At 46.7% G+C, this 25,589-nt stretch overlaps 1 protein-coding gene across 1 annotated transcript in view; it reads left to right on the top strand.

Annotated features, from left to right (window-relative positions):
- EGLN3 (egl-9 family hypoxia inducible factor 3) overlaps positions 1-2,335 on the top strand; it is a 35,603-nt gene extending 33,268 nt beyond the window's left edge. Inside the window, exon 5 of the mRNA XM_068160349.1 lies at positions 914-2,335. Coding sequence (XP_068016450.1) covers positions 914-951 — 38 coding nt within the window. The 3' untranslated portion in view covers positions 952-2,335. The remainder of the gene's footprint in view (positions 1-913) is intronic.
- The last annotated feature ends 23,254 nt before the right edge of the window (positions 2,336-25,589 follow it).

The raw sequence follows: 25,589 nt of genomic DNA, 5'->3' as shown, positions 1-25,589 counted from the left end.
GGAGTCTGTGATGTTGGGCAGCTTAAATACTGCATGAGTCATCTTCAGTTTGAACAGGACAAACCAACAGAACTTTGCTGTGAGGAGCTTGTTAACATGCTGTGGATTCATGCAGCATTTCAGTCCATGGTAGTGAATTTGTGTTCTGAGGCTGAAATGGAATAGTGCTGTCCACTGGAAAAAACAACTAACTCGATTGGACATGAGCAGACAGTGTGTGCCTGCAGCCCAGAAGGCCAATGGCATGCTGGGCTGCATCAAAAGATGCACTGCCAGCAGATCCAGAGAGCTGATTCTGCCACTTTGTTCTGGTGAGACCTCACCTGGAGTACTGTCTTCAGGTCTGGAGCCCTTAATGCAGGAAGGACATGGACCTGATGGAGTGGGTTCAGAGGAGGGCCATGAAAATGGTCAGGGGGTTGAAGTACCTCTGCTACAAGGACAGGTTGAGGGAGCTGGGGTTGTTCAGCCTGGAGAAGAGAAGGCCCTGGAGAGACCTAATAATAAACTCCCAGTACTTGAAGGGGCCTACAGGAACGATGGGGAGAGACTGTTTACAAAGGCCTGTAGTGACAGGCCAAGGGCCAATGGCTTCAAACTAGAGAAGAGCAGATTTAGATTGGATGTTAGGAACAAGTTCTGTAACATGAGGGTGGTGGAACACTGGCACAGGTTGCCCAAGGAGGTAGCTGAGGCCCCATCCCTGGAGATATTCAAGGTGAAGGTTGACAGGGCTTTGGGCAACCTAATCTACTTGAGGATGCCCCTGTTGACTGCAGAGTGGGTTGGACTAGATGACCTTTGGAGGTTCCTTCCAACCCAAACCATTCTATGATTCCAGGTTTTGAGCTGAATGTTGTCAGAACCCTCTGGCTTAACTGCCTCTTCTGTTTTCTTAATCTTTTCAATGTAGATGCAAGGAAGAGAGAAGCACCTCATAATGAAGACTGATCAACTGTTCCTGAGCTCTTTGTGAGGAAATAAGACCCCCAAAGATGACTTCCATTTCCAGCAAACAAGGGCAAATTCTTGTTATGCACAAGAACACACTGGTTGTGTCTTACGTGCATCTTATATTGATGGTACTTAAAGCAGCCTTCTGTCATGCCTGCATTTGGCAGAAGGACCTCTTTGTTTTCTATTTGTCTTTTGCTGGAAAAAGTAACCAGGGTTAAAAAAGGGGAAAAAAAAAGGAAAAAAAAACCAAAAAGAATATCACTAAACCTAGTGGTAGAGGCTCAGTCAACTGGCTTTTGATCACTCTTGTAACCAAGATCATGATCATTGGAACTAGTGGTAAACGTCTGAGTCTTATTTGCACTTTAATGGGGGTGGGGAAATGGGAATCTAGTTCAATGGGAAAGAGTTTTACAAGTTTAAAATCTGTGGCAGACTGCTCATGGGCAAGGAGAGCTGTTGGAGATGTGACATTAAACTGTATTTTTCTAGAGTGTCATTCTGTGGTCTGTCCCCCGTGGGCCTGTTAATGTACTGTTCATCGCTTTGCTGTGCAGCACATTGGCTCAGCCCTGTGACAGCATGACTTTCCAAAGGGAGTTTTGTCTACACAGCCATCACATTTCCTGGATTTCCTTTGCTTGTCAGGAGTGAAATTCTAGCTGTGTGGTTGCACTGCCCTTTCTGTCCCAGGACTGAGGGGGCGGATAAAGTAGTTATGCATCTGTCCACAGCTTTGTAAAACCATTTCCTGTCTGTTCTGAGAGGGATGGGTTGTGTGTTTTCTGTCTTCATGGTTTGGTAAAGCAACTGTTTTCTCCCAAACTGGGAGGGCTGATGGCCCACAATGCATTGGCACTAAAGGCCAATGATGCATAGCGTTGTTATTTTTGTGACTTCTCCACCTACCACATTTGATCTGTCACAGATAAGGAGTTTGAAAGGAAAACGTAATGTCTGGAAGTCTTGGCAAATGTATGATAAATACTGGGTAACTTAGACTTGATTTCTATGCTGCTTATCCTTAGTGAACACATTTGTTTAACTTTGCATGCCTATGTAATTTGAATGAAACAGTGATTCTGTTACAACTGATCTGTTATGCCAGGTAACTACTTCTGCTGTGCCCAAGCCATGACATCAGTTATTCAAATGGAAAAGCACATTATTGGGTTGTTTTCTCTCCATTGTTTTATTCCTTTTTTAAGCTTCCTAGACTCAATGAGTAACTGGTGAGCCATCTCCAACCTGCCTAAGCTTCTACAACCAGCACTTACTATGCAGTTCAAAATAGCTCTTGATGAAGCTGGGAGCTGGCAGTGGATGTATTTATCAATCACACTAACTGTTCTTCACCTAATACACTCACTTGCATTCATTTTCGTCTCGTGGTGTCACTGTGTGTGTCAGACCCTACTGAATGTTCCAGATAGATGCCCTCCTCAGTGTCCCATGTTTTCCTGTGCCACCTTGCCTGCACTGGTGAAGGTGGTCTCTCTGAACCACTGGCCCCTGCACCAGCTCACCACGCTGTGCTGGGCTGTCTGTAGACCAGCTCTTTTGCACGGGAGCTAGGGAGTGAAAAGGTCTTGTGCAATGGCCACTGCTAAACATCAGTTACAGAAGGATAACAGCTGCAGAGGACAGAAAAGAACTTCAGTGGTATTAAAAAAAAGGTAATAGCAATGGAGTATTTTTTTAATGCAGCTCAATCTCTTATTAAAGAAACCCCACAAACCCCTCCCCCCAACAAACCAAACAAACAAAAAGCACAAAGCAAAAACAGAACAAAACCCTGGGCATCCTTCTTCTTGTCCTTGAATTCTGAATGTAAATATATTAGTGCTGAGAAACCCCTCATTCTCTCTGGCTTCTCCCAGAGATCCAGCTAGGGTCTTATGTGCTGAACTCTTTTCAGCCTGACCACTGTGCACCTTAAGAGAGGAATATGAGGGAACAGGTGTGGGAAATCAGTCTTACAACTCAAGACTAGGAAGAAAAAAGACAAATACTGTCATAAATGTCCTTTGATGTTAGGAAAAACATTAGTCCACTATGGTTGCTTCTAAGTAGCACAGCATAGGCTTGGAGGAAACTTAATGAGAACTTGACATTCTCATCCTGCAATGTTCATGGGGGAGGAGAAAGAATTAGGATTTGTCCCTGAGAGGGAAAGCTAACCCTGTGAAAGAAGAGTGACCTGGAAAAAGGAGTGCCACAGGATTATTATGTATAAAGGTGGGGGGTGGGGTGGTGGGGTGGAGCCCAATCTGTTGTCTTGCTGGGCAAAGTTGCTCAGGGCAACTCCTACATGTTTTAAAGGAGGCAAAGACACTCAAACAGAGCAGAGCAAGTCTTGCTTAGCCTTTAGAAACTGTAAAAAAAATGCACTAGAAAGAGATGTTAGTACACATCTCAGTGGAGCCTAGAACAACGAACAAATCAGTGGGGGGGGAGGGGAGAGGCTTTGTATAAGGGTTCAAAAAGAAAGGTACTTTGGTTACCCCTGTTGCAACCACCTGGCCTCAGCAGCGGTCAGCAACGTGTGGTAGATGGAGAAAGCAGCAGTAGAGATGCATTTCTTGTAAATAAATACTTACAGTTTTAGCCAATTTCTTCCTGATCCCCGATAGGAGAGGGCAATTATTCTGTGGCAGGTGGGGGCATTGTTATTTCTTTATTAACATGGATCATTAAGTACAATAAAGTTGAGGACGCAGGGTTTCGAAACACAATTCTCAGCCCTCTGCTCCAGACCTTTGTCCCATTCCCAGATTAGTGGGAGGAAGGAGCTCCTTGAAGAAGCTGTCATTTGGTGGAGTGTTGGTCCTGTAGGACTGTTCTCTATACAGATTTCTCTTGCTTGTCTCTGAAATTGTTTGCAAAGTGCCCTGCAAGAATGAACTGATCTGAAGAAGTGTGGGGGAAGCAGGCTGCTGCAGTAGGGAGGGCATTTGAAACAGACTCTTTCCTTGTATTTTGTCTTCATGACAGACTAAAACATGTGTGGCTGAACAGCACTTGTCACCCAGTGGTGAAAGAGAGTGTTGTGTGGTTTCTTTTTTTTTTTCCCTAAGGCATTTAATTTCTAGTCTTCCAAAAGCTGTTTTTAGTCTTTCTGTTCTGTGTTTGGTTGGGGTTTTTTTAACCTCTAGCTAATGTGCCTTCATTGTTCCTGTCTGTGAAGCTGTTACCTGCCACCCTCATGCAAGTTTTTCATGGCTCTTTAATAGAGATGGTTGCCTCTCCCCTATGCAATCACATCAAAGCCACCCAGCCCGAGTTTCCAACAGGTGGCTTTTGTTGTGCAGGGAGGATGAAGGCCAGGAGACAGTACTGAAAGCCAAGAGACAGTACTGAAAGCCAAGAGACTATTTTTAGTCTTAAACCTGTGACCACTGGCCTTTTGTGCAAAGCAGCCTTTAATAAAGCTTATTGTTTCCTCTAGATGTCTTCTGGTTTTATGAAGAGTGACCTCTGCAGAAGGGTGTCTAAAAAGACCCAATCTTCTCCTCCTCCCCCCCCCGCCCCCCCCCTTATCTTTAAACAGTTTTATTCCTTTCCTATTGAGTTTTTTAAATTGTTGGAGTATGTTGTGTGTAATTGTTTGTGGTTGCAAAGTAGCTGGCTCTAACACCCCTTGCAAATGTCTGTTTGCAGGCCAAGAACTAGGTCTACTTTGACTGTGATGTATTCCCAGCAGATATCTGAGAGTGAGTTATGCCTACACCTTCTCTTGTCAGGTTGTATGCTGGTCAGCAATCCTGGCATTTTGCATTGGAGTGAGAGACAAAACCCTAGGAGTATTTTACCATACAGCACATTTTGTGTTCCTGTTACTATTTAAAAGAAAAGAAAACCAGTTGTGGCAGGAGTCAATAAACACTGGGTCATGTTCAATGTTGTCCTGTGCAAATCTTTTCAGCCTTGCGGCTTGCCACGGGTAGGGTTGTGACAGGTGGGTGCAGTGCCACACACAGCTGGGTGAAGGGTGGTGGCACTGCACAGAGGTGACACTGAAATCCACTGGTCACTGATGTCCTCCACTGCTGGGGAGAGGGCTGTCTGTTGCCATCAGCTTGGCTTGTTCCCTTGCTCACTTCCTGCTATTTTGAAGTTGCTTACCTTGCTAGAGACCCTCCTCTTGAAATGCCTATTTGTTTTCACACTCCTGTGGAACCAGATAACATTCTCACGCTTCAATTGTTGTCTGATAAGTTTTATTTTTAACAGTATTCACATCCTCTCCCTGCTACTTTTCCAGCCTGAGTCCCACAGTGTTCTCCTGCAGCCAGAGGGAAGGCTTCTCCTCACTCCCACTGACGTGGAGGTTGAATGAAAGCCAGGACATTGTCACTCATCAGTTAAAGTACTGTGAACTTTTCTGATTCTTTCACAACATTGTGAAGAGTGGGAATGATCCCTCCCTATGTAAGAGACACTTCATGTCTGGAGGGCTTAGGTTTGAACTTCCCCACACACACACACCATTCTGGTTAAAGAGGAGAGAGAATGGTAGATAATCTGCCACTTCTTTAAGCATTTCTTTTACACAGGGGAGTGCTTAGAGCATGTGGAAGACTAAAGAAAGCAGAGGGGTTTCTCTTCTGAGCATGCTTCTTCCCAAATAAAGGCTTCTAGGGACTGCTCAAGAAGAAGCTGGCCATTGGCCATCCAGCTGCCAAGGCCTTGTCTTTTCTCTGAACTCTGAGTAAACTTTCCCTGAGCAAATATGTTTGCAGTAATTGTTATCTTACAGCTATTTAGGGGTCTCTTTCCTCCCCCATCTACCCAAAGGGATATGGCTAAATATGCTTGCACTGACAATTCCCATGACTCCTGAGAATGCATCTGATAGCAGAGGTTGTGCTGCAAGTTACGACGTAGCATGACTGTGGAAAAGAGGTTAGAGAAAAACTGTTTCCCCTTTCCCATGTAATTCTGTCTCTGTGGAGTACTTCCGCTCCAGAGAGTTGGTCAAACACCCCCAGCCTCCTTCACAGAGTGGAGATAGAAGGTTTTTGGGTTTTTTTTAAGCTCTGTCTCATGGAAAGATGGGATAATTTCATCTGCATCTGTGATTACTTTAAACAGTGCTGGAGATAGCAAATGAAGTTCATTAGGTCAGCTGCAGTCAACATCAATTCTCCTGTGGTGACAAAGCCAGTCAGTGCTAGTGTGCTGGTCTGTGCCTTTGCTGGACACTCACGGTGGAAAAATCTTCCTGCTAGAAATGAAAGAGAAGGCAGGTTGTGGTCCCCAGTATTAACCAATGCCATGGAGACTGATTTGGCAGGAGGTGAGTTAGAATGTGGCTGTCTAGTTCTAAGGGTTGGGAAATGTAGCTGGCTCTTAAAGGCTGCTGTATGGGTGGCTGGTGAGAAGTGTGGAAAGGAAGACCTTGTAGTCAGAGCCAATTGAGCTCTGAAGATCACTTAGGATCACATGCAGCTGTTCTTAGTTCCTTCAATGTTGACATTTTCTCAGCTCACAGCTGCTGAGTGTCTTGTGCTAAAACACCTCTGAGTAGGAAAAGCAGAAGAGAGATGTAAACTAGAGCACTTAGGGGGGAAGAGATGTCCAAACTGTAGACTCAATGCATTTAAATAAGAGTTTCTGCACCTGAATGTGTCCCTTTTTTCCCAGCTGTCAGGCTGATTAATAAAACAATGCTATCTGTCCTTGCAACCATTGCCTCCCTGTTACAGCTGGGATTGGAGAACTATGGACTTAGAACATTTGCCTGGTCCCTGATGCCCCATGAGCTATGAAGCATTGGTGCTGCATGATCTTTCAAACACCACAATGTATATGCAATGCAGGGTTCTCAACTGAGAAACCATGATCCAATTCAACAAAGCAGCAGCAGCAGGAGTGGCACTACTGTTTTCCCAGAGAGCCAATCACATCCTGGGCTTCATCAAGAGAAGCATAACCAGCAGGTCGAGGGAGGTGATTCTCCCCTTCTGCTCCGCTCTGGTGAGACCACACCTGGAGTACTGCTTCCAGTTCTGGAGCTCCTATTACAGGAAGGATCTGCCCATGGCAGTGGGGGGTGGGGGGAGTGTGGAACTAGATGAACCTTAAGGTCCCTTCCAAACCTGACATTGTATTATTCTACTCTGAAGAGGTCCCCTTTGCCCTGTAGTGGTGCTGTGGCAAACTGCTTTTGTTATGCTTATCTATTAACAGGACATGTGACAGCAACAGCTGAGAGCAGACCTGGGCTAACACAAGAATCGACCACAGTGCAGCTGTGTGGGCTCCAGAGTGATGGACAGGTCTGCCCAGCACCAGCTGGTGCTGAGCTGCCCTCTTCCAGTGTGGGCTTGTTGTGGTTTAAGCTTTCCAGGAGTCCAAAAGCCCAAATAGGACAGATTTAAATTGCCTCCCTGCTCCTTTTTCCCCCCAATATGGTAAAAGCACATTAGGCAGGAGAGAGAGGTAAAAATCACAAAAGAAACAATCTGGAATCAATTTGGAAGTGAAAAAAGGGTTAAGTTTAACAAAATGTACGTAGCATTTGAGTAGAATAAACTTTATTTAGAATAGAATAAACCAAACCAGGTTGGAAGAGACCTTCAAGATCATCACGTCCAACCCATCAACCAATCCAACCCACCTAAACAACTAACCCATGGCACCAAGCACCCCATCAAGTCTCCTCCTGAACACCTCCAATGATGATGACTCCACCACCTCCTTGGGCAGCCCATTCCAATGGGCAATCACTCTTTCTGTATAGAACTTCTTCCTAATATCCAACCTGAACCTCCCCTGGTGCAGCCTGAGACTGTGTCCTCTTGTTCTGGTACTGGCTGCCTGAGAGAAGAGACCAACCTCTGCCTGTCTACAACCTCCCTTCAGGTAGTTGTAGAGAGTGATAAGGTCACCCCTGAGTCTCCTCTCTTAAAAAAAAGGGAAGTTACAAAGGTGTAAGGTAAAGCAGTAAATGAAAGAATATACAAAAGCAGGCCCAGCTGGCATGGGGTTTCCTTGATGTAAATGTGGATTCTCTTTGGATGCAGTCCTCAGGAGGGTGGATGCAACATGATGTAGGCTTCACCATGTGGTAATTGCAGGATGTCTGTGGGGGCAGCAGAGATGTCTGTGGGGCAGGAGAGGCACAGGAACAAGAGGAAGAGCCAGGAAGATGGCTCCCCTTAAACAGGCTTGCTGAACAGGAAAGGGGAGTGGAATAGACCTTGACCCTGGGAATCCTTCCCTCTGAGAGGGAGAACCAAGTCTCTCTTCCCACCTGGGTCAGGTTTCTTTGTCCACCTGGGGGCTGGGTTCTTTTCAGCCCACTCCAGAGATGGCTGCAACTTGGCACAGGGCTGTGGCCAGGCGTGTCATCCTGTCCTTGTGGAAGAGCTTGGAGTCAACTGGAGAGTGATGCTGACCCCAAGCATTTACACATTTAGAGGTTATGATGTGGAGCCATGACCAACCTCCTCAGGCTTTGCCTTTACTCCTGGCAGAGGGAATTGAATTCCCAGCTCCCATGAGGAAGTTAGGCAGAAGGAGCAGAGCCATCCTCCAGCCAGGCCAAAACAGATTAAAATCCCTTCAGTACAAAGCAGCAGTGAAAAAAAAACCCTATTATAATATATTACTGTTATAATATATTAATATACATAATATATATTATATATTAATATTATGTGTTAATATACTATAATGATAATATATACACATACTATTATAATAATTAATAAGAATATAATAGTAACAACAATTAAAAAAATCTATGATGGTGGTACATACAGGAACTGGTGAAGGTTTCCATGGCAGTCCTTGCAGCTGGAGTTGGGAAGAGCAAGATTTCATTCCCTCCTTGGCACAGGGCAGGCCTTCACACATCTGCCTCCCAGGAGAGTGCCCAAGTGTCTCTTTGCTATGAACAGAGCCACATCCTGTACCTGGCTATGTGGGGTGGTGACAGCATCACCAGTGCTTGTGAGCTTCACAGAAGGCTGGGTGAAACAGGACCTGGGGGTCTCCATTGGCGTGGACAGATTTGCCATCCTTCCCAGGATGGACCACACGAGCCGTCAGTCCGGGCTGGCCACCGCTCCCTGTAACTCATGCCCCAACTTCTTACAACAAATGGCTGCTTTTGGCCCAGTTGTATTTTTGCTTCCTTTCTGTGGAGTCAGGCTGTCCCCACAGCTCCACTGCCATGATTGCTGCCCTGCTTGGGTCAGCTATAGTGATGAGAAACTCTGCTTTCATGGCAGAGAAGAGCTGCTTTTGAAGCCAAGCCCCAGTTATCCCTGAGGAGAGTGCCCAGCACCAAGCACACTCACCAAGCAACATGGGAGGCTGTGCAGAGGACAGCTGCATCTGGTTTTGGGGCTGGGTCTTCCCTTCTCTGGAAGAGGATGTTGAGCTATTAACATTTATGGAGAATCACAGAAACATTCAGGATGGAAAAGACCCACAGGATCACCAGGTCCAACCAACAACCCTACTCTACAACATTCACCCCTAAACCATATCCCCAAGCACCACATCCAAAACACCTTTAAACACGTCCAGGGTTGGTGACTCAACCACCTCCCTGGGCAGCAAATTCCAATGCCTGACCACTCTTGCTGGGAAAAGATATTTCCTAATGTCCAGTCTAAACCTACCCAGTCGTGGCTTGAGGCTATACTATATTGTTCTGTCACTAATTACCTGTGAGAAGACACCAGCATCAGCCTCTCCACAAGATTCTTTCAGGTAGTTGCAGACAGCAATGAGGTCTCCCCTCAGCCTCCTCTTTTCCAAACTAACCATCCCCAGCTCCGTCAGATGCTCTTCATCAGATTTATTCTCCAGGTCTTTCACAGCTTCCTTGCCCTCCTCTGCACTGGCTCCAGCACCTCCACATCTCTCCTGTATTGAGGTGCCCCAAACTGGACACAATACTCGAGATGTGGCCTCACCAGAGCCAAGTACAAGGGGGCAATCACCTCCCTACTCCTGCTAGACACAGCAGGATGACACATGACTACCACCATTCCCTTTCACTTGCTCTAATACCAGCACAAGAAAGCAGCTCCATCTCCACAGTGCTGCAGCAGCCTCTGCCTGCCTGAGTGAAGCCTCCGTGTGTTTGTGTCCCTCTGTGTGGCTAGAGGGAAGGCTGATTTCCAGGGGGAATTAATTTGAGGAAACAAAAAGTTGCTCCTCTGCTACCAACTAATGTTGGTAATATAAACCAGGTCTGCTTCCCAAAAGGACTGCAGAAGGAAACCACATATAGCATCTTTGGGAAGTGGAATAATACAGACAGCAGTCATTTTACCTTCAAGCCTTTGTTACCGCTCAGCTGAGCTCCCAGGCTCTCACTAGCTACCATCGCTGCAGACAAGAAATGTGTTTTTGACAGTGCACAGAAAGGACTCATTCTCTTTGCCAGGGCTGACATGGGAAGGGATCTATAGTTACAATATTTATTATTCCTGAAAGGATTGTCTCTGAAGTGGTGGTGGATTTGGTTTGCCTTTTTTTTCCCCCCTAGTTCCCTTTTCTTTTTCCTCTTCCTCTCTTATCCTTCCCCCCTCCCACCCCCTTTTTTATTCCTTTCTTCCTCCTTCCCTTTCCCTACTTTTTCTCATTTCCCCCTTTTTCCATTCCCCCCCCCCCCCTTTTCCCCTCCCCCCCCTTGCTTCCTCCACCCCCTCCTTTTCCCCTTCCTTTTTTTCCTTAAGTAAGCTGCAGGAACGGCAATTAGAGAAACACAGACATACAGCATCTGCCTACCATATAACTAAAACTTAGTAGCTCTGTTCTCATGAGGGAGCAGCTTTAGGCTGGTCTGCAGCACTGTAGTAAACCATCCTAGTCCTCAGCATTGCTGTCCAGCCCTTTTCCCACTGGTTTGCAACACATCATTGCTGTATGTCAGCCAGGATCATGCAGAGGGGGAAATCAGAGGTGCTATGGCTGCTATGGCATTGCTGCTGCCTCTGGATTTAAGTCAGCTGCATTTCATCTCTCATCAAATGCTTCCATGGGGCAAAGCTCAGCCCCAGGCTGTTTAACAGAGGCTTCCTGTGATGCACCTGATAGCTCTCAAAAATATATCTCCAAAGTGATATTCTCAAAAGAGCTTAATGCCCTTACCTAGGACTCAAGGCCTTTGCCCACTTACCTGCCAACACCCATCCTTCACTACCAGCTGCTACGGTGAAGGTCCTGGGATAAGCTTCAGCAGCCTCAAGCAGTGTTCTGCATGACCACAAGCATCCTTTCCAGCTGCTCTGAAGCCTTGAGGCCTGGAAGAACCTTCTGAGCCTGTGGCCAAGGTGTTGGCCAGAGATGAGAAAGGACTATCAGGGTGGAAGGCTGACTATAAATATAAAATGTTTTGAAGTCCAGGAAAACTGCCTAAACCTGCCATCTTTTGTCTGAGAGGAAAAGGAACAAAACATTAAAAGAAATAAAAAGGCTGACACTTCACATTTGGCCAAAACTTCAAGCTTGCTCTGTCTTGGAGAGCGGGGAGGGAAGTAGCAGACTTTTCTTCACTTAACTGTGATATCAGCAGTCAGTGAGGAGGTAGGCAGGTGTTTCCCATGGGTCATCAGGAGATTTTACACAGGTTGAGCAAATACTTCATTTTATGTTGGAAAGATTTTTGTGTTTCGATATATCACAGTATCACTAAGGCTGGAAGGGACCTCAAAGATCATCGAGTCCACCCTGTCACCACAGACCTCATGACTAGACCATGGCACCAAGTGCCACATCCAATCCCCTCTTGAATGCCTCCAGGGACGGGGACTCTATCACCTCCCTGGGCAGCACATTCCAATGACTAATGACTCTCTTGGTGAAGAACTTTCTCCTCACCTTCAGCCTAAACTTCCCCTGGTGCATCTTGAGACTGTGTCCCCTTGTTCTGGTGCTGGTTGCCTGGGAGAAGAGACCAACCCCTTCCTGGCTACAACCACCTTTCAGGTAGTTGTAGAGGGCAATGAGGTCTCCCCTGAGCCTCCTCTTCCCCAGGATAAACAATCCCAGCTCCCTCAGCCTCTCCTCACAGGGCTGTGTTCAAGGCCTCTCCCCAGCCTTGTTGCCCTTCCCTGGACACATTCAAGTGTTTCAATGTCCTTCTTAAACTGAGGGGCCCAGAACTGGACACAATCCTCAAGGTGTGGCCTAACCAATGCAGGGTATATGTTGTAGTCACATGAAATAAAAAAGAAGCTAATTGAGGCTTGGTTTTCTTCTTGCAACTGAATAAAAAGCACTTCCAGAATTAAAAAAAAAAAAGTATGAAAAGACAATTTAATGTTTTTTTGTTTTTTTTTTTTTTTTTTTCCTGGCAGAGAAAGAAACTGGTTATTGCACAAAAATGAAGCATGGAAAGGGGACAAAGTGGTAATGCCATTGCTGTTTCCAGCCCAGCAGCTGCCACTGTATTTGGTAGGACCATTGAGTGTGTAGTTGGGACTGCAGTGTGGATTGCAGGTGCGGGCCCATCTCCCTCAAAGGGAGGGTTACTCAGGCAATGAAGCTCAAACGATCTCAGAGGCTCAGTCAGACACCAACTCATGGGCCCTTCCAAGACACAGGCAAGCAAGGCCCTAGAAGAAGCACAGAGACAGCACCTGAAGTACTTAGAAAATACACATTCTCATGGTGATAGATTAGGCACCAATTGGGTTTTCAGGATCTTCTTGTGGATCACTAGCAAGCTGACAGTGTATAGAGGCAGGATGCCAACAGTCTGACACCAGGCTTACCCAAGGAGATTCAAACTGCTTTCATTCACCCACCAGGAGAAGATCCTACACAGTGTGTCCTTGTGGCAAGGGACTATGACCATTCTGGTTAAGCCATTGGAGCTGTTGCATTTCTGAGGGAATAAATACATTGTCATGGAATCAAGAGGAAATTCATTTGAACTAGAATATTGTGTCTCAGCTGCTTTCAAGAAAGGGGGGGGGGGGGGGGGGGGGGCAGGAGGGAAGTTCTCCAATTGGTCCACTGGAAAAAATGAGTATGTTTAGGGAGCTGGGAAATATGACCTGTGAGGACAAGCTGAAAAACCTAAGGTTATTTTTTCCAGAGATGAGGAGAGCAGGGAGAGGAGCAAAGGAAGAAGTAAAAGCACAGTAAGGAGGAAGTAAAAGCATAATAAGAATCTTAAAAGGCAGGAAAGATTACTGCAAAGAATAAGGAAGTCATCCCTAGATGCTTTTAAGGCCAGGCTGGACTTGACTAGTGGAGGATATCCTTGCCCATGGCAATGGGGTTGGATGATCCTTGGGGGCCCTTCCAACCCTGACAATTCTGTGGTTTGTTCTCTATACCTGTGGTGGCTAGCACACAAACAATGGGATAAAATTGCAGCAAGGAAGTTGCCAGTTAGCTATTAGGAAGAGCTTTCTTATGACTGGGACACTGAATCACTGGAGTGCCTGAGGAAGCTGTGAAAATGCCATTAGCAGAGGTGGTCGGAGAACACCTGCCAGGAGCAATGTAGGTAGAAGAGACTTTTGTTATTGTTGTTGGAGCAGTGAGTAGGGCCTGACTAGAGCAGCTGGCATGTCCTGTATCATGGTAATGTAAGCATGATTTTTGGGCCTAAGTGCTCTACACTAGATGATCCTTGAGGTCACAGTATCACAGTATAACTTAGGTTGGAAAGGACCTCGAGGATCATCGAGTCCAACCTATCAACACAGACCCCATGACTAGACCATGGCACCAAGTGCCACGTCCAATCCCCTCTTGAACGCCTCCAGGGTCGATGACTCAACCACCTCCCTGGGCAACCCGTTCCAATGCCGAATGACTCACTGGGTGAAGAACTTCCTCCTCACCTCGAGTCTAAACCTCCCCTGGCGCAGCTTGAGACTGTGTCCCCTTGTTCTGGTGCTGGTTGCCTGGGAGAAGAGGCCAACCCCTTCCTGGCTACAACCACCTTTCAGGTAGCTGTAGAGGGCAATGAGGTCACCCCTGAGCCTCCTCTTCTCCAGGCTAAACAATCCCAGCTCCCTCAGCCTCTCCTCATAGGGCTTGTGTCCAAGGCCTCTCCCCAGCCTTGTTGCCCTTCTCTGGACACGCTCAAGTGTTTCGATGTCCTTCTTAAACTGAGGGGCCCAGAACTGGACACAGTACTCAAGGTACAGCCTAACCAAAGCAGAGTACAGGGGCACAATGACCTCCCTGCTCCTGCTGGCCACACTATTCCTAATGCAGGCCAGGATGCCATTGGCCCTCTTGGCCACCTGGGCACACTGCTGGCTCATATTCAGGTGGCTGTCAATCAGCACACCCAGGTCCCTCTCTGTTTGGGAGCTCTCCAGCCACTCCGACCCCAGCCTGTAGCTCTGCATGGGATTGCCGTAGCCAAAGTGCAGCACTCGGCACTTGGACTTGTTGAATGCCATCCCATTGGACTCTGCCCATCTGTTCAGTCGATGGAGGTCCCTCTCCAGAGCCTTTCTACCCTCTGACTAACATCTGCTCCTAACTTGGTGTCATCTGCAAACTTGCTGATGACTGAACTCGACCCCCTCATCCAGATCATCGATGAAGATGTTAAAGAGCATGGGGCCCAGCACTGATCCCTGGGGGACTCCACTGGTGACTGGCCGCCAGCTGGATGTGGCACCGTTCACTACCACTCTCTGGGCCAGGCCCTCCAGCCAGTTCCTAACCCAGTACAGTGTGTAGTGGTTCAAGCCACAGGCTGACAGCTTAGCCAGCAGTTTGCTGTGGGGGACGGTGTCAAAGGCCTTGCTGAAGTCCAGGTAGACCACATCCATAGGCCTCCCCACGTCCACCAGACGGGTCACCTGATCATAGAAGGAGATCAGGTTGGAGAGGCAGGATCTGCCCTTCCTAAATCCATGCTGGCTGGACCTGAGCCCTTGGCCATCCTTCAGGTGCGCAGTTATTGCCGCCAGGATAATCTGCTCCATCACTTTCCCTGGCACTGAGGTCAGGCTGACTGGCCTGGAGTTTCCAGGTTCCTCCATCCAACCCTTCTTGTGGATGGGGACCACATTGGCCAGTTTCCAGTCATCTGGGACCTCACCAGTGAGCCAGGACTGGAGGAGGTCCCTTCCAGCCCTAACAATTCTATGATTCAAGGCAGAGCTGGGAACCAGTTTAGAGCAGGGAACACATGCATCTCACTTTCCCTGCTATCAGGAGCAGCTGATTTGGCTCTCCATTTTCTAGGAAATATTGAGTTATAGAATATCTTCAATCATTCATTGCACATGGAAATAATACTGAAGGGGGGGGGGAGGAGTATGAGGAAATATACTGTGGGGTATTAGAAGTTAGCTTTTGGGAGCATATGAAGTTTTGCAGGCAGGAATCTCTGCTCCTTCCCTAGTTCATGTCCTAATTAAACAGAATCTTCCCATGTTCATTCAGCAGTCAGCATTTGCTGCCTTCATTTAACATGTTCTTCTTTTTGCAGAGCTAAAGTCTGTTTCCCAATATATGGTAAGTAAATTCTCAGCTGAGTCATTAATTCTTTCAACACATCTAGAAGAGCTGGAGTTAACTACTGTGATCGTAAATTCAAGCACTTGGGATATCGGTACTTGAGCCTAGATGTGTTTACTATTCATGTGAAATGCCATGGGTAGTTCTTGCAAACTTTCCTTCCACTTTTGAAACTGGCAGCCCATCAAAATTTTATATAAGGTTAGGACCTATAGTGTTCTTACTGCTATAAATATGTTAATATCATAAGCCAAACACTTCCCCCCTTATTGTTATTGCATTTCCTTTGCTTAATCTCTGCAAATGTGCCCACAGAGCACACGAAAGTTGCTGGAGTTTCAGCTTCCTTTCGTTCCCCCTGTCAGGAAACCATGTCCAGAAGATGTAGATGAGGCCATTTTTAAAGGAGGTGGGGGCTTCTCCAGCCTCTGCAGAGGGCACATCCTCTCCAAAGTGGCTTAACACTTTGGGGGGGTATGGACCCCACTGCTATCCCCTCTGGACAGGGCTCACATGCCAGCACCCTGACCAGCACTGTCCCATGCAGTAGGCATAAATGGAATGTCTGGGAGTCTTCTTCTTGGCAGTCTCAAGACTCGAGCAAAGTGTCAGTTTGCTCTGTCAGACACTGACCTCAAGCACTTGGTGCTCTTACATTTGTGCTCTGTTTCCTGACTGTAATAAAAAATGTATTTTTACATATTTTATATTTCAATATCTTCACAGAATCAACCATGTCGGAAAAGACCTCAGAGATCATCAAGTCCAACCTATTGCCTAATACCTAACACCTCATGACAACTAAACCATGGCTCCAAGTGCCACATCCAATCCTTTTATGAACACCTCCAGCGAGGGTGACTCCACCACCTCCCTGGGCAGCACATTCCAATGGCAAATTACTCTTTCTGGAAAGAACTTCCTACTCCCCTTGAGCCTAAACTTCTCCTGGCAAAGCTTGAGACTGTGTCCTCTTGTTCTGATGCCGGTTGCCTGGGAGAAGAGACCAACCCCCACCTGGCTAAAACCTCCCTTCAGGTAGTTGTAGAGAGCAATAAGGTCTCCCCTGAGCTTCTCCAGGCTAAACAACGCCAGCTCCCTCAGCCTCTCCTCATAGGGCTGTGCTTGAGACCTCTTCCCAGCCTTGTTGCCCTTCTCAGGACACGTTCAAGTATCTCAATGTCCTTCTTAAACTGAGGGGCCCAGAACTAGACCCAGTACTCAGGGTGTACCCTAACCAGTGCTGAGTACAAGGGCAGAATGTTGGGCAGTGGTATCTTCAAACCCTGCCATAGCTTATTTACACAGTATGTGTACAGGTTCTTTTCAGTTCTGGGTATTACATTCCACATATAAAGACAGCTAGATGATTTAGACACAGATCTAACATTTCCAATGCAGTGATTCAAATTGGAGATAAAGGTCCTGTGATCTGTGGTTTCCTCACAGATGGGATTCAGTGGCAGATCAGCCAGGTACTCACAAATTGCTCCTCTCTCTGCTGTCTTCCCAGATGCTGTGGCTATGGTTCAAGCAGTCCTTGCCATGGAGAGGGCTAAGGGGCTTGTGTGCTCTGTAGCCTCTTCTGGAACTCAATTCTCTTGGAGCTTTTTCCCTTTCTGCCTTGGTCCAAGGCCCGGGTGGTGTTGCTGCCTGCTACTCAGGCAGTATTTGGCTCTTGCTGCTGGCTGGGTGAGAACAAGCTCCAGGTGTAGCTGGTCTGCTAATGCAGGCCCTTCAGCTGCTACTCAGGCAGCACTTGGTTCTTGTTGCTTGCTGGGAGAGAACAAGGCAAGTTACCTGACTTCTTGGCTGGTTTAAATACTGTCCCAAGACAATTAATGCCCTTTGGTAACACAGAACCCTGATAACTGGACCAGGATGGAGCATAGCCAAACATGGCCAGGGGCACACACCGTTCACAGATGTGTTACAAAGTTAATTACATGTGGTACGTGTTTATCTGGACCCCTGGAAGTGTCCAGGCTTTCACATTCAGGGGTGCTTACAAGGTTAATCACGTGCTGTACATTTGCCTCGGCCATCTGGACCCCAGGAACTGTCCAGGTTAGCACATTCACAGGTGCTTAGCACATTCACAGGTGCTTAGCCCATTGTCCGGGCGAGGCAGGTTTTGTGTTTGACCCTTCAGGACACTGAGAGGTGAGGAACAGCTAAGTGCAGGTGCCTTTTGCATTGCCCCTCTGCTGCCTGAGGTTGTGGTGGACTGGGCTGGTGAGCACTCCTGAAGGCACATTGCAGCTCTTGAACCTCACCTATGCTATCTGTGGACTGTTTTGCTACCCAGAATCTTTTGGTGGTGGTGGGGGGGGATGGGGGGGGGGGGCAGAAATCCCTTCTCTGTACCACTCCTGTGTGACTTTGAGCTGCTTTTCCTAGACCTACAATTCCTGCCCCTTGATAGCTTTGGGGGGTAACATGTTACTGCAGGAAGATGGCAGAACAGGACACCACAGAATGAATGTATATGCCCAATGCCAGTAAATTTGCACATGCTGCAGTCTAGGAAATTACAGACATTAAAGACATTCCTTATTTGGTTTAATGGGGGACCTAGAGTTGAACAGGTGGGGACACTGAGTGATACTTGCTTGAAGACTGAGCCTTGCAGATCAAACTTATACTGCAAGAGCAACGTGCTCTTCTAAGCTATTTAGTATGGCTCCTGGACAAAAAAGAACAGCAAAGCCATGCAAAATGTTTATTTTTATTCTCTGCAGTAATTAATTGCACATATCAGAGCCTGCACTTGTCCTTTCAAGTATCAGAAGAAAGATTATGAGAAAGGTTCAATAAATCAAATGGAAGTGTTGCCACCAAGTGGTACAAGCTGTGTTAGGCAATGGCTCATAATTTATAGATCACAGTGATATATCTGAGGTGCCCTGATGTGCTGCTTATAAAAATATTCATTTTTGCTTTGTTTAGCTATCTTTTGGCCTTTTTTTTTCTGGGGGGTGTGTGTGTGATGCATTTTACTTCCCACAGTCTTAAATGATTCTGCAGTCACAGGGTGTACCACATGCCTCTTTCAGCATCTTCAGGAGCTGCAGGCAGTGGAGAGGCAAATATGAAAGGCCTCAAGGGTGTATAGGAGTGGTCAGGGTGCCTTTGACACAGCCTCCTGTTTTGTTAGGATGTGGCACGTCCCTCCCTCCCTCCCTCTCTCCCCAGTGAATAAGCAGAAAGAGCTCCCCTGCAGGGAAATGTGTCCCCCCAGGCCCTAAATGCAGGCTGAGAAACATCCCAGCCTGCCCCTGGCATTTCCAGCACAGCCTTTCCTGAGTGACTTTGGCTGCAAAACAAAACATCTTACCTTATATGCAAGTGCTGTTAAAAACCCACATAAATGTGCAGATTGTTTCAAAAGTGTCAAAGTAGTAAGTGTGCTGTACTTTAGCCACACAAGTTTCTTTACTGTGCAGGAACCAACAAATGGCCTTTGCTTCTCTATTGTTCATAAAGCCTAGGTTAAAACAAACAAACAAACTCAAACCAATAAAGAGAAAGAATTCTTCTGGAGTCAGGACTGAGGCCTCTCTTTATAATTTGTGTTGTGAAGGATGTATTATTCTTGAGAGGTGCTGCTTCTGTGGGGACAGGCTCCCCAGAGCCACCAGGGACACGAGGTAGCAGGAGGTGAAGTGAGGGCTGCAGGGATTTGTGCACATGCACACACAGAGTTCTGGAGCCCCTATTACAGGAAGGATCTGGACATGCTGGAACATGTCCAGAGAAGGGCCATGAGGATGAGCAGAGGGCTGGAGCACCTCTCCTATGAGGACAGGCTGAGAGAGTTGGGGTTTTTCAGTCTGGAGAAAAGAAGAGGCTCTGAGGAGACCTTATTGTGGCCTTCCAGCATCTGAAGGGGGCTTGCAAGAAAGCTGGGGAGGGACTTTTTAGGCTGTCAGGGAGTGACAGGACTAGGGGGAATGGAAAAAAAAAAAAAAGAGAAATGGGTAGATTCAGATTGGATGTTAGGAAAAAGTTCTTCCCCATGAGGGTGGTGAGACACTGGAACAAGTTGCCCAGGGAGGTGGTAGAAGCTCCATCCCTGAAGGTTTTTAAAGCTAGGTTGGTTGTGGCTCTGAGCAACCTGATCTAATGTCCCTGCCCATGGCAGGGGGGGTGTGGAACTATATGATCCTTGAGGTCCCTTCAAACCCTAACAATTCTATGATTCTGTGTGCACAGATCCCACCTCTGGGCACACACATTTAAATGCCAGCACATGCTGGGGGTGTGGAGCTTCTGCAGGCCTCATCCCCTCCTGCCTCCCATGCAGTGTGGCTGCCAGCATTTGTAAAACCATCCCCTGCACAACTCCTCTGTGCCTTTGGTGAGTGGGAAGGTGAGGGTGGCGCAGGAGCCTGGAGAGCACTGTCACAATGGCCCTGCAGCAGGCAGTGGCAGCATGGTGCTGGGTTGGCTACATGGATAAGTAGAACACAGGGAACAGGAGTCCATCAGGTCAGAAAGATGCTTTTTGAAAGCTAACATCTGTTCTCAGTAGACATCATCTTGCTTTCAACACCCTTTCCCTCTCTCTCTGTCCTTGGATAATTGCCTTATGTTTCTTAGAATGAAAGCTTGAAGTTTCCTCATTTTTGTCCCAATATTGTCAGTGTTGCCATCATTCTCTTCAGACCAAGAAAATGTTGGCAAAAAGGCTTCTTTTATCCCAGGCTTAGCCTCTGTTACCTACAATTCACAGCAGAGGGGCTAAATTGATGCAGCTGATCTCCTGAAAGGGACCACTAGAAGGGAAGCATCTGGGTCGAGGCAATCCCAGGCACAAATCCAGGCTGGGCAGTGACTGGCTGGAAAGCAGCCCTGAGGAGAGAGACTTGGGAGTGCTGGTGGACAAAAAGCTCAACATGAGCTCTCAATGTGCACTTGCAGCCCGCAAAGCCAATCAGATCCTGGGCTGCATCAGGCAAAGTGTGGCCAGCAGGTCAAGGGAGGTGATCCTCCCCCTCTACTCAGCCCTGGTGAGACCCCACCTGGAGTACTGAGCCCAGTTCTGGAGCCCCTATTACAAGAGGGATGTGGAGGTGCTGGAACGTGTCCAGAGAAGGGCCACAAGGATGATCAGAGGGCTGGAGCACCTCTCCTATGAGGACAGACTGAAGGAGTTGGGGCTGTTCAGTCTGCAGAAGAGAAGGCTCCGAGGTGACCTAATTGTGGCCTTCCAGGATCTGAAGGGGGCCTACAGGAAGGCTGGGGAAGGACTTCTCAGGATCTCAGGTAGTGACAGGAATAGGGGAAATGGAATGAAGCTGGAGGTAGGGAGATTCAGGCTAGATGTGAGGAGGAGGTTCTTCCCCATGAGAGTGGTGAGACCCTGGAATGGGTTGTCCAGGGAGGTGGTCGAGGCCCCGTCCCTGGAGGTGTTTAAGCCCAGGCTGGATGAGGCTCTGGCCAGCCTGATCTAGTGTGGGGTGTCCCTGCCCGTGGCAGGGGGGTTGGAACTAGATGATCCTTGTGGTCCCTTCCAACCCTGAATGAAACTATGAAACTAAGTGGCAAATGTGTTAGTGAAACCTGATGGGAGAAAAGCTCCCCCAAAATCTTGCCATAAAACACTCTTGCAAGTGTGGGTGTGAATACATTTCATTTCCCCCCCCCCCAATTATAAAGAGGAAGAAAATAAATGTAAAGGGGGATGTTAACCTGATTAACACCTAGCATTGTTACCCAGAGGGAAAAGATTGTAATTAGGCTATCAGATCTGTTTAAAATCTGTCTTATCAGGAGCAGAGGAACTTGCCTTGAAATGGCTGATGCTTTAATCTGTTATACAGAGTAAGTTGCACTTGACTGTTTATGAATAGCTCATTCTTTTTCAAGGTGTAGCTTTTCTTTAGACACCACATTGGTATAGGATTCTTCAACCTCTTTTTATTTTTACTGCTACTCCTTTAAAAAGAATTCCCTGCTGCTCCTGTAACACAGATAAATCAAGCAGACAATTTAATGTAAATGTGGTAGGAGATGAAGAAATTATTTTGGAAACTATCACAGCAAAATCAGGTTTCCTTTCTTTTCTGGTGAGGTTTTGCAGGTGGAAGAGGCCCAATCCTTATGACACAGTTGTTTATATGTGGTTCTGTCTGTTAGATATCTGTCACACCTACATTTGTAAGCAGAACATCCACTTTTTTTCCTTCTCTATTTAATTCTTTCTGAGTAGAATAGAATAGAATTAACCAGGTTGGAAGAGACCTTCGAGATCATCAAGTCCAACCCAACATAATCCAATCAACTAAACCATGGCACCAAGTGCCTCATACATGCTCTTCCTAAACACCTCCAGTGATGATGACTCCACCACCTCCCTGGGCAGCACATTCCAATGGCCAATCTCTCTTTATATAAAGAGCTTCTTCCTAACATCCAGACTAAACCTTCCCTGACACAGCTTGAGACTGTGTCCTCTTGTTCTGGTGCTGGTTGCCTGGGAGAAGAGACCAAGCCCCACCTGGCTACAACCTCCCTTCAGGTAGTTGTAGAGACCAATAAGGTCTCCTCTGAGCCTCCTGTTCTCCAGTCTAAGCAACCCCAGCTCCCTCAGCTTCTCCTCACAGGGCTTGTGCTCCAAACCCCACCCCAGCTTTATTTCCTTTCTCTGGACAGATTCCATCAAGTCAACATCTTTCCTAAACTGAGGGGCCCAGAACTGGACACAGTTTTACTGAAGAGATAGAAACACAAACAGAAAATGTAATAAAATTGTGTTAGAATGAAACACAAAGCAGTTGCCAAAAAACTTTCTGTGGCTTCAATTAAAACCATTCCTGGACAAAGAACAATCTGAAGAAGTAAGGAAGGTATTTGACAACTACTTAAAATATTGGAACTTTACAAGGGCCAGGAACCTTTTAGCTGTTTCTACTTTTGTGTGGGTTTTTTGGGGCTTAACAGTGCCTGCACTAAAGGTGGTAAATCTCTAGTGGACCCTGTGCCACATCTCTATAACAAAGCAATGGGTTCAAGCTTGAACATAGAAGATTTCACCTCAACATGAGGAGAAACTTCTTTACAGTGTGGGTGACAGAGCACTGGAACAGGCTGCCCAGAGAGGTTGTGGAGTCTCCTTCTCTGGAGACTTTCAAAACCCAGCTGGATGCATTCCTGTGCAGACTACCCACTTGACTTGGACTTGATGATCTCTGAAGGTCCCTTCCAACCTTTAACATACTGTGGTACTGTGATACTGTGAAAACTTGAAACCCTCAAGTATGTATAGTTGAGCAGGGAAGTCTGGGTGCAGACCCACTTTGGTGCAACTGGGGAGCAGGGGATGCAGGTCACAGGGTATGACCAAGTGGTGTTTTTTCTTCATTGCTTCTCTCCACTCCCTGCCCAGCCACCAGTGCAGAGCTACTGAGTGCCCAGTTCCTCATATGAGTCACACATATCAACCTTCATTTCATGTCAGAGAGCCATTGATGAGTTGTAACAAGGACACAGCACAAGGTTGTGATGGCCCAACAAGGGATGTGACGGGAGACAAGGCTCTGTTCAGCACGTGGTGAGACAAGGGCTACTGTATGGAGATAAATTACATGTAGATAAAATGATTAAATTGAGATTAAATGTAAAGAAATGACTGTGCAAACAAATTAGGGGAAATGTTTCCTCTGTTTAGAGGTTAAATGTGATGCTGCCAGGCTGGGCAGCGGAACGGAGCCCATTTCTGTGGCCTGTGTATATGACTCTCAGTGGTTTCTTTCTCAGAGATAATTTTGACGTGACACAGACTATAAATAGAATGTTCAGAGCAGGAAAGTACAGGAAGGAAGAGGAAACCTCTAATAAATTATATATCTTAAAAGGAGCTAAGTAGAGGGAGGAAAAACTGTCCCTCCACCAACAGGAAAGTTGAAGAGACGCTCGCACTGGATATTACAAATTCACACAAGAAAAGAAGTTTGCACTTCTCTCAGTGTGGGAAAACACAAAGGTTTTGGTGCTTTGGGCTGAAGCTGGGGAAAAGGTTAAGACTGCTTTTTTCATATTGTGATTTAAAAAACCCATGCTGTTAAAATTGTACTAAATAGGACTCTTTTTTTTTGCAGCCACAGATTTCAGAGCAATTGCTTCTCATTCAGCTTGTACAAAGGCTTGTTTACCAAGAGCTGGCACATAAGGTGTTATTTAATTTAAAACAAAACACAGCAGTCTCCTCCCAAATGCCCACTGCTCTGAGGGGTGGACAAATCAGGGATGCCAGGTCTGGGGTTGTGTTGGGGCTGGTTTAGATACTAGCGTGACTTGGTTTGGGGTGAGTTTGAGTGGGGTTTGCTGTGGCAATCCAGATTCCCAGTGCATGATGGCAGAGGCAGAAAATGTGCCCCAAGAGAGCAAAGCTTTTGGGCTGTCACTTGCTGGGGACCAGGGGGTGTCCTGCAGACAGCTCCTCACCAGCTCTTCCCGCCCAAATAGTCCTCCCCAGTCAGCTGCTGTTGGACACAGCCCTGCTGCTGCCCGGTGGCTTTGCACATGGGCTACGAGAGAAAGCTGCTTGCCTGGCAGTTTGCTGGCACACAGCTGAGAAATGGACCCAAATTTCAATGGAAAGTGCAACAGCATGAAGATGAAATTGTGTTTTCCAGCCTCCAGCCCAGTGTTTCCCTTTCTAGTAAACATGAAGAAAAAAAAAGGCATGCAATATAAACTCACAGAGAGAAGGATCAGGCAGTTTTTACAGTCAAATTTGAAGATGAATTAGCCTTTGAGATACCGTCTGTTTAAGGATTATGTTGCTAATAACCTAAATTTGACACACATCTATTTCCCCCTCCTTCAGTCACTACCTGCAAAGCCTTTCTGAAAATTATCTCTTAAGAAGCTGTGTCATTAATGGTTTCCTGAGAGGTTTCTTTGGGAAGCAGCAAAAAGGTAAATAAAAATGAATTAATACAGCAGTTTGGGTTTGTAGGCAAAATATGCAAATACCTTACTGACAAAGCCTTAGTAGCATTAAAGGCTTTCAGATCCTATCCTCAGAGGCTCTACTTGTGGAATCAGAAGCCTTCAGGCAACCTTTAACTTAGCTTATGTGTAATACACCTACACACACACACACACACATGTGCACTCACGCTTGCTCGCTCTCCTCCTCTCCCTCCCTCCTCCCTCTCTCTCTCTCTTCCCCCCACCTCCACTTCCCACTGTCCTCTTGGACCAATTCCCTCTGGTGCAGTTTTCAGCTTCACAGTTCATGAATTTTATTTTCAATCAATAAATAAACCTATTACCAAGTTTTGTATTCCCATCATATATCGTCATTTCTCATAAAGCCTTTCGCTGGTCAGCTTCACTGAGCACATGCTGCTCACCTTTATGTCCCAGCAGAGGGCTGTCAGGTATACAGATGTGATGCCTGTGAAGATCTAATTGGGTTTAAATTCTGACTAATAATTATGAATAAGACTGTGGAGCAATTAAATGTTAGCATTAGTAATATTCAAATGTGTTGAGACAGTGCTCAGCATTTTGGTGCTTTTTGAGCTCCGGTCTATGCCATAGTATGGGGCAGAGGATTGCTTTGCACTTTCTCAGACCCACCCACCCCATCAAGAAAAATGTGATTTCTGCCAAATAATATAATCATAGAATCACAGAATCATAGAATTGTTAGGGTTGGAAGGGACCTCAAGAATCATTTAATTCCAAACACCCTGCCATGGGCAGGGACACCTCACACTAGAGCAGGTTGCTCACAGCCACATCCAGCCTGGCCTTAAAAACCTCCAGGGATGAGGCTTCTACCAGCTCCCTGGGCAACCGATTCCAGTGTCTCACCACCCTCATGAGGATGAACTTCTTCCTAACATCCAATCTGAATCTACCCTCTTCTAGTTGTTTTTTTTCCATTCCCCCTAGTCCTATCAATACCTGACACCTTAAAAAGTCCCTCCCCAGCTTTCTTGTAAGCCCCCTTAAGACTCCTCAGAGCCTTCTCTTCTCCAGACTAAACAGCCCCAACTCTGAGTTTGTCCTCATAGGAGAGGTGTTCCAGCCTCTGGAACATCCTCATGGCCCTTCTCTGGACATGTTCCAGCACGTCCAGATCCTTCCTGTAATAGAGGCTCCTGAACTGGATGCAGTACTGCAGGTAGGGTCTCACCAGAGCATTT

This window comes from Melanerpes formicivorus, unplaced genomic scaffold, assembly GCF_026170545.1.
Source record: "Melanerpes formicivorus ecotype bairdi unplaced genomic scaffold, bMelFor1.0.p_v2 SCAF_49, whole genome shotgun sequence".
Classification (NCBI taxonomy): domain Eukaryota; kingdom Metazoa; phylum Chordata; class Aves; order Piciformes; family Picidae; genus Melanerpes; species Melanerpes formicivorus.
Note: the sequence above shows the minus strand (reverse complement) of the source record. Positions and strands in the feature narration are given on the sequence as shown.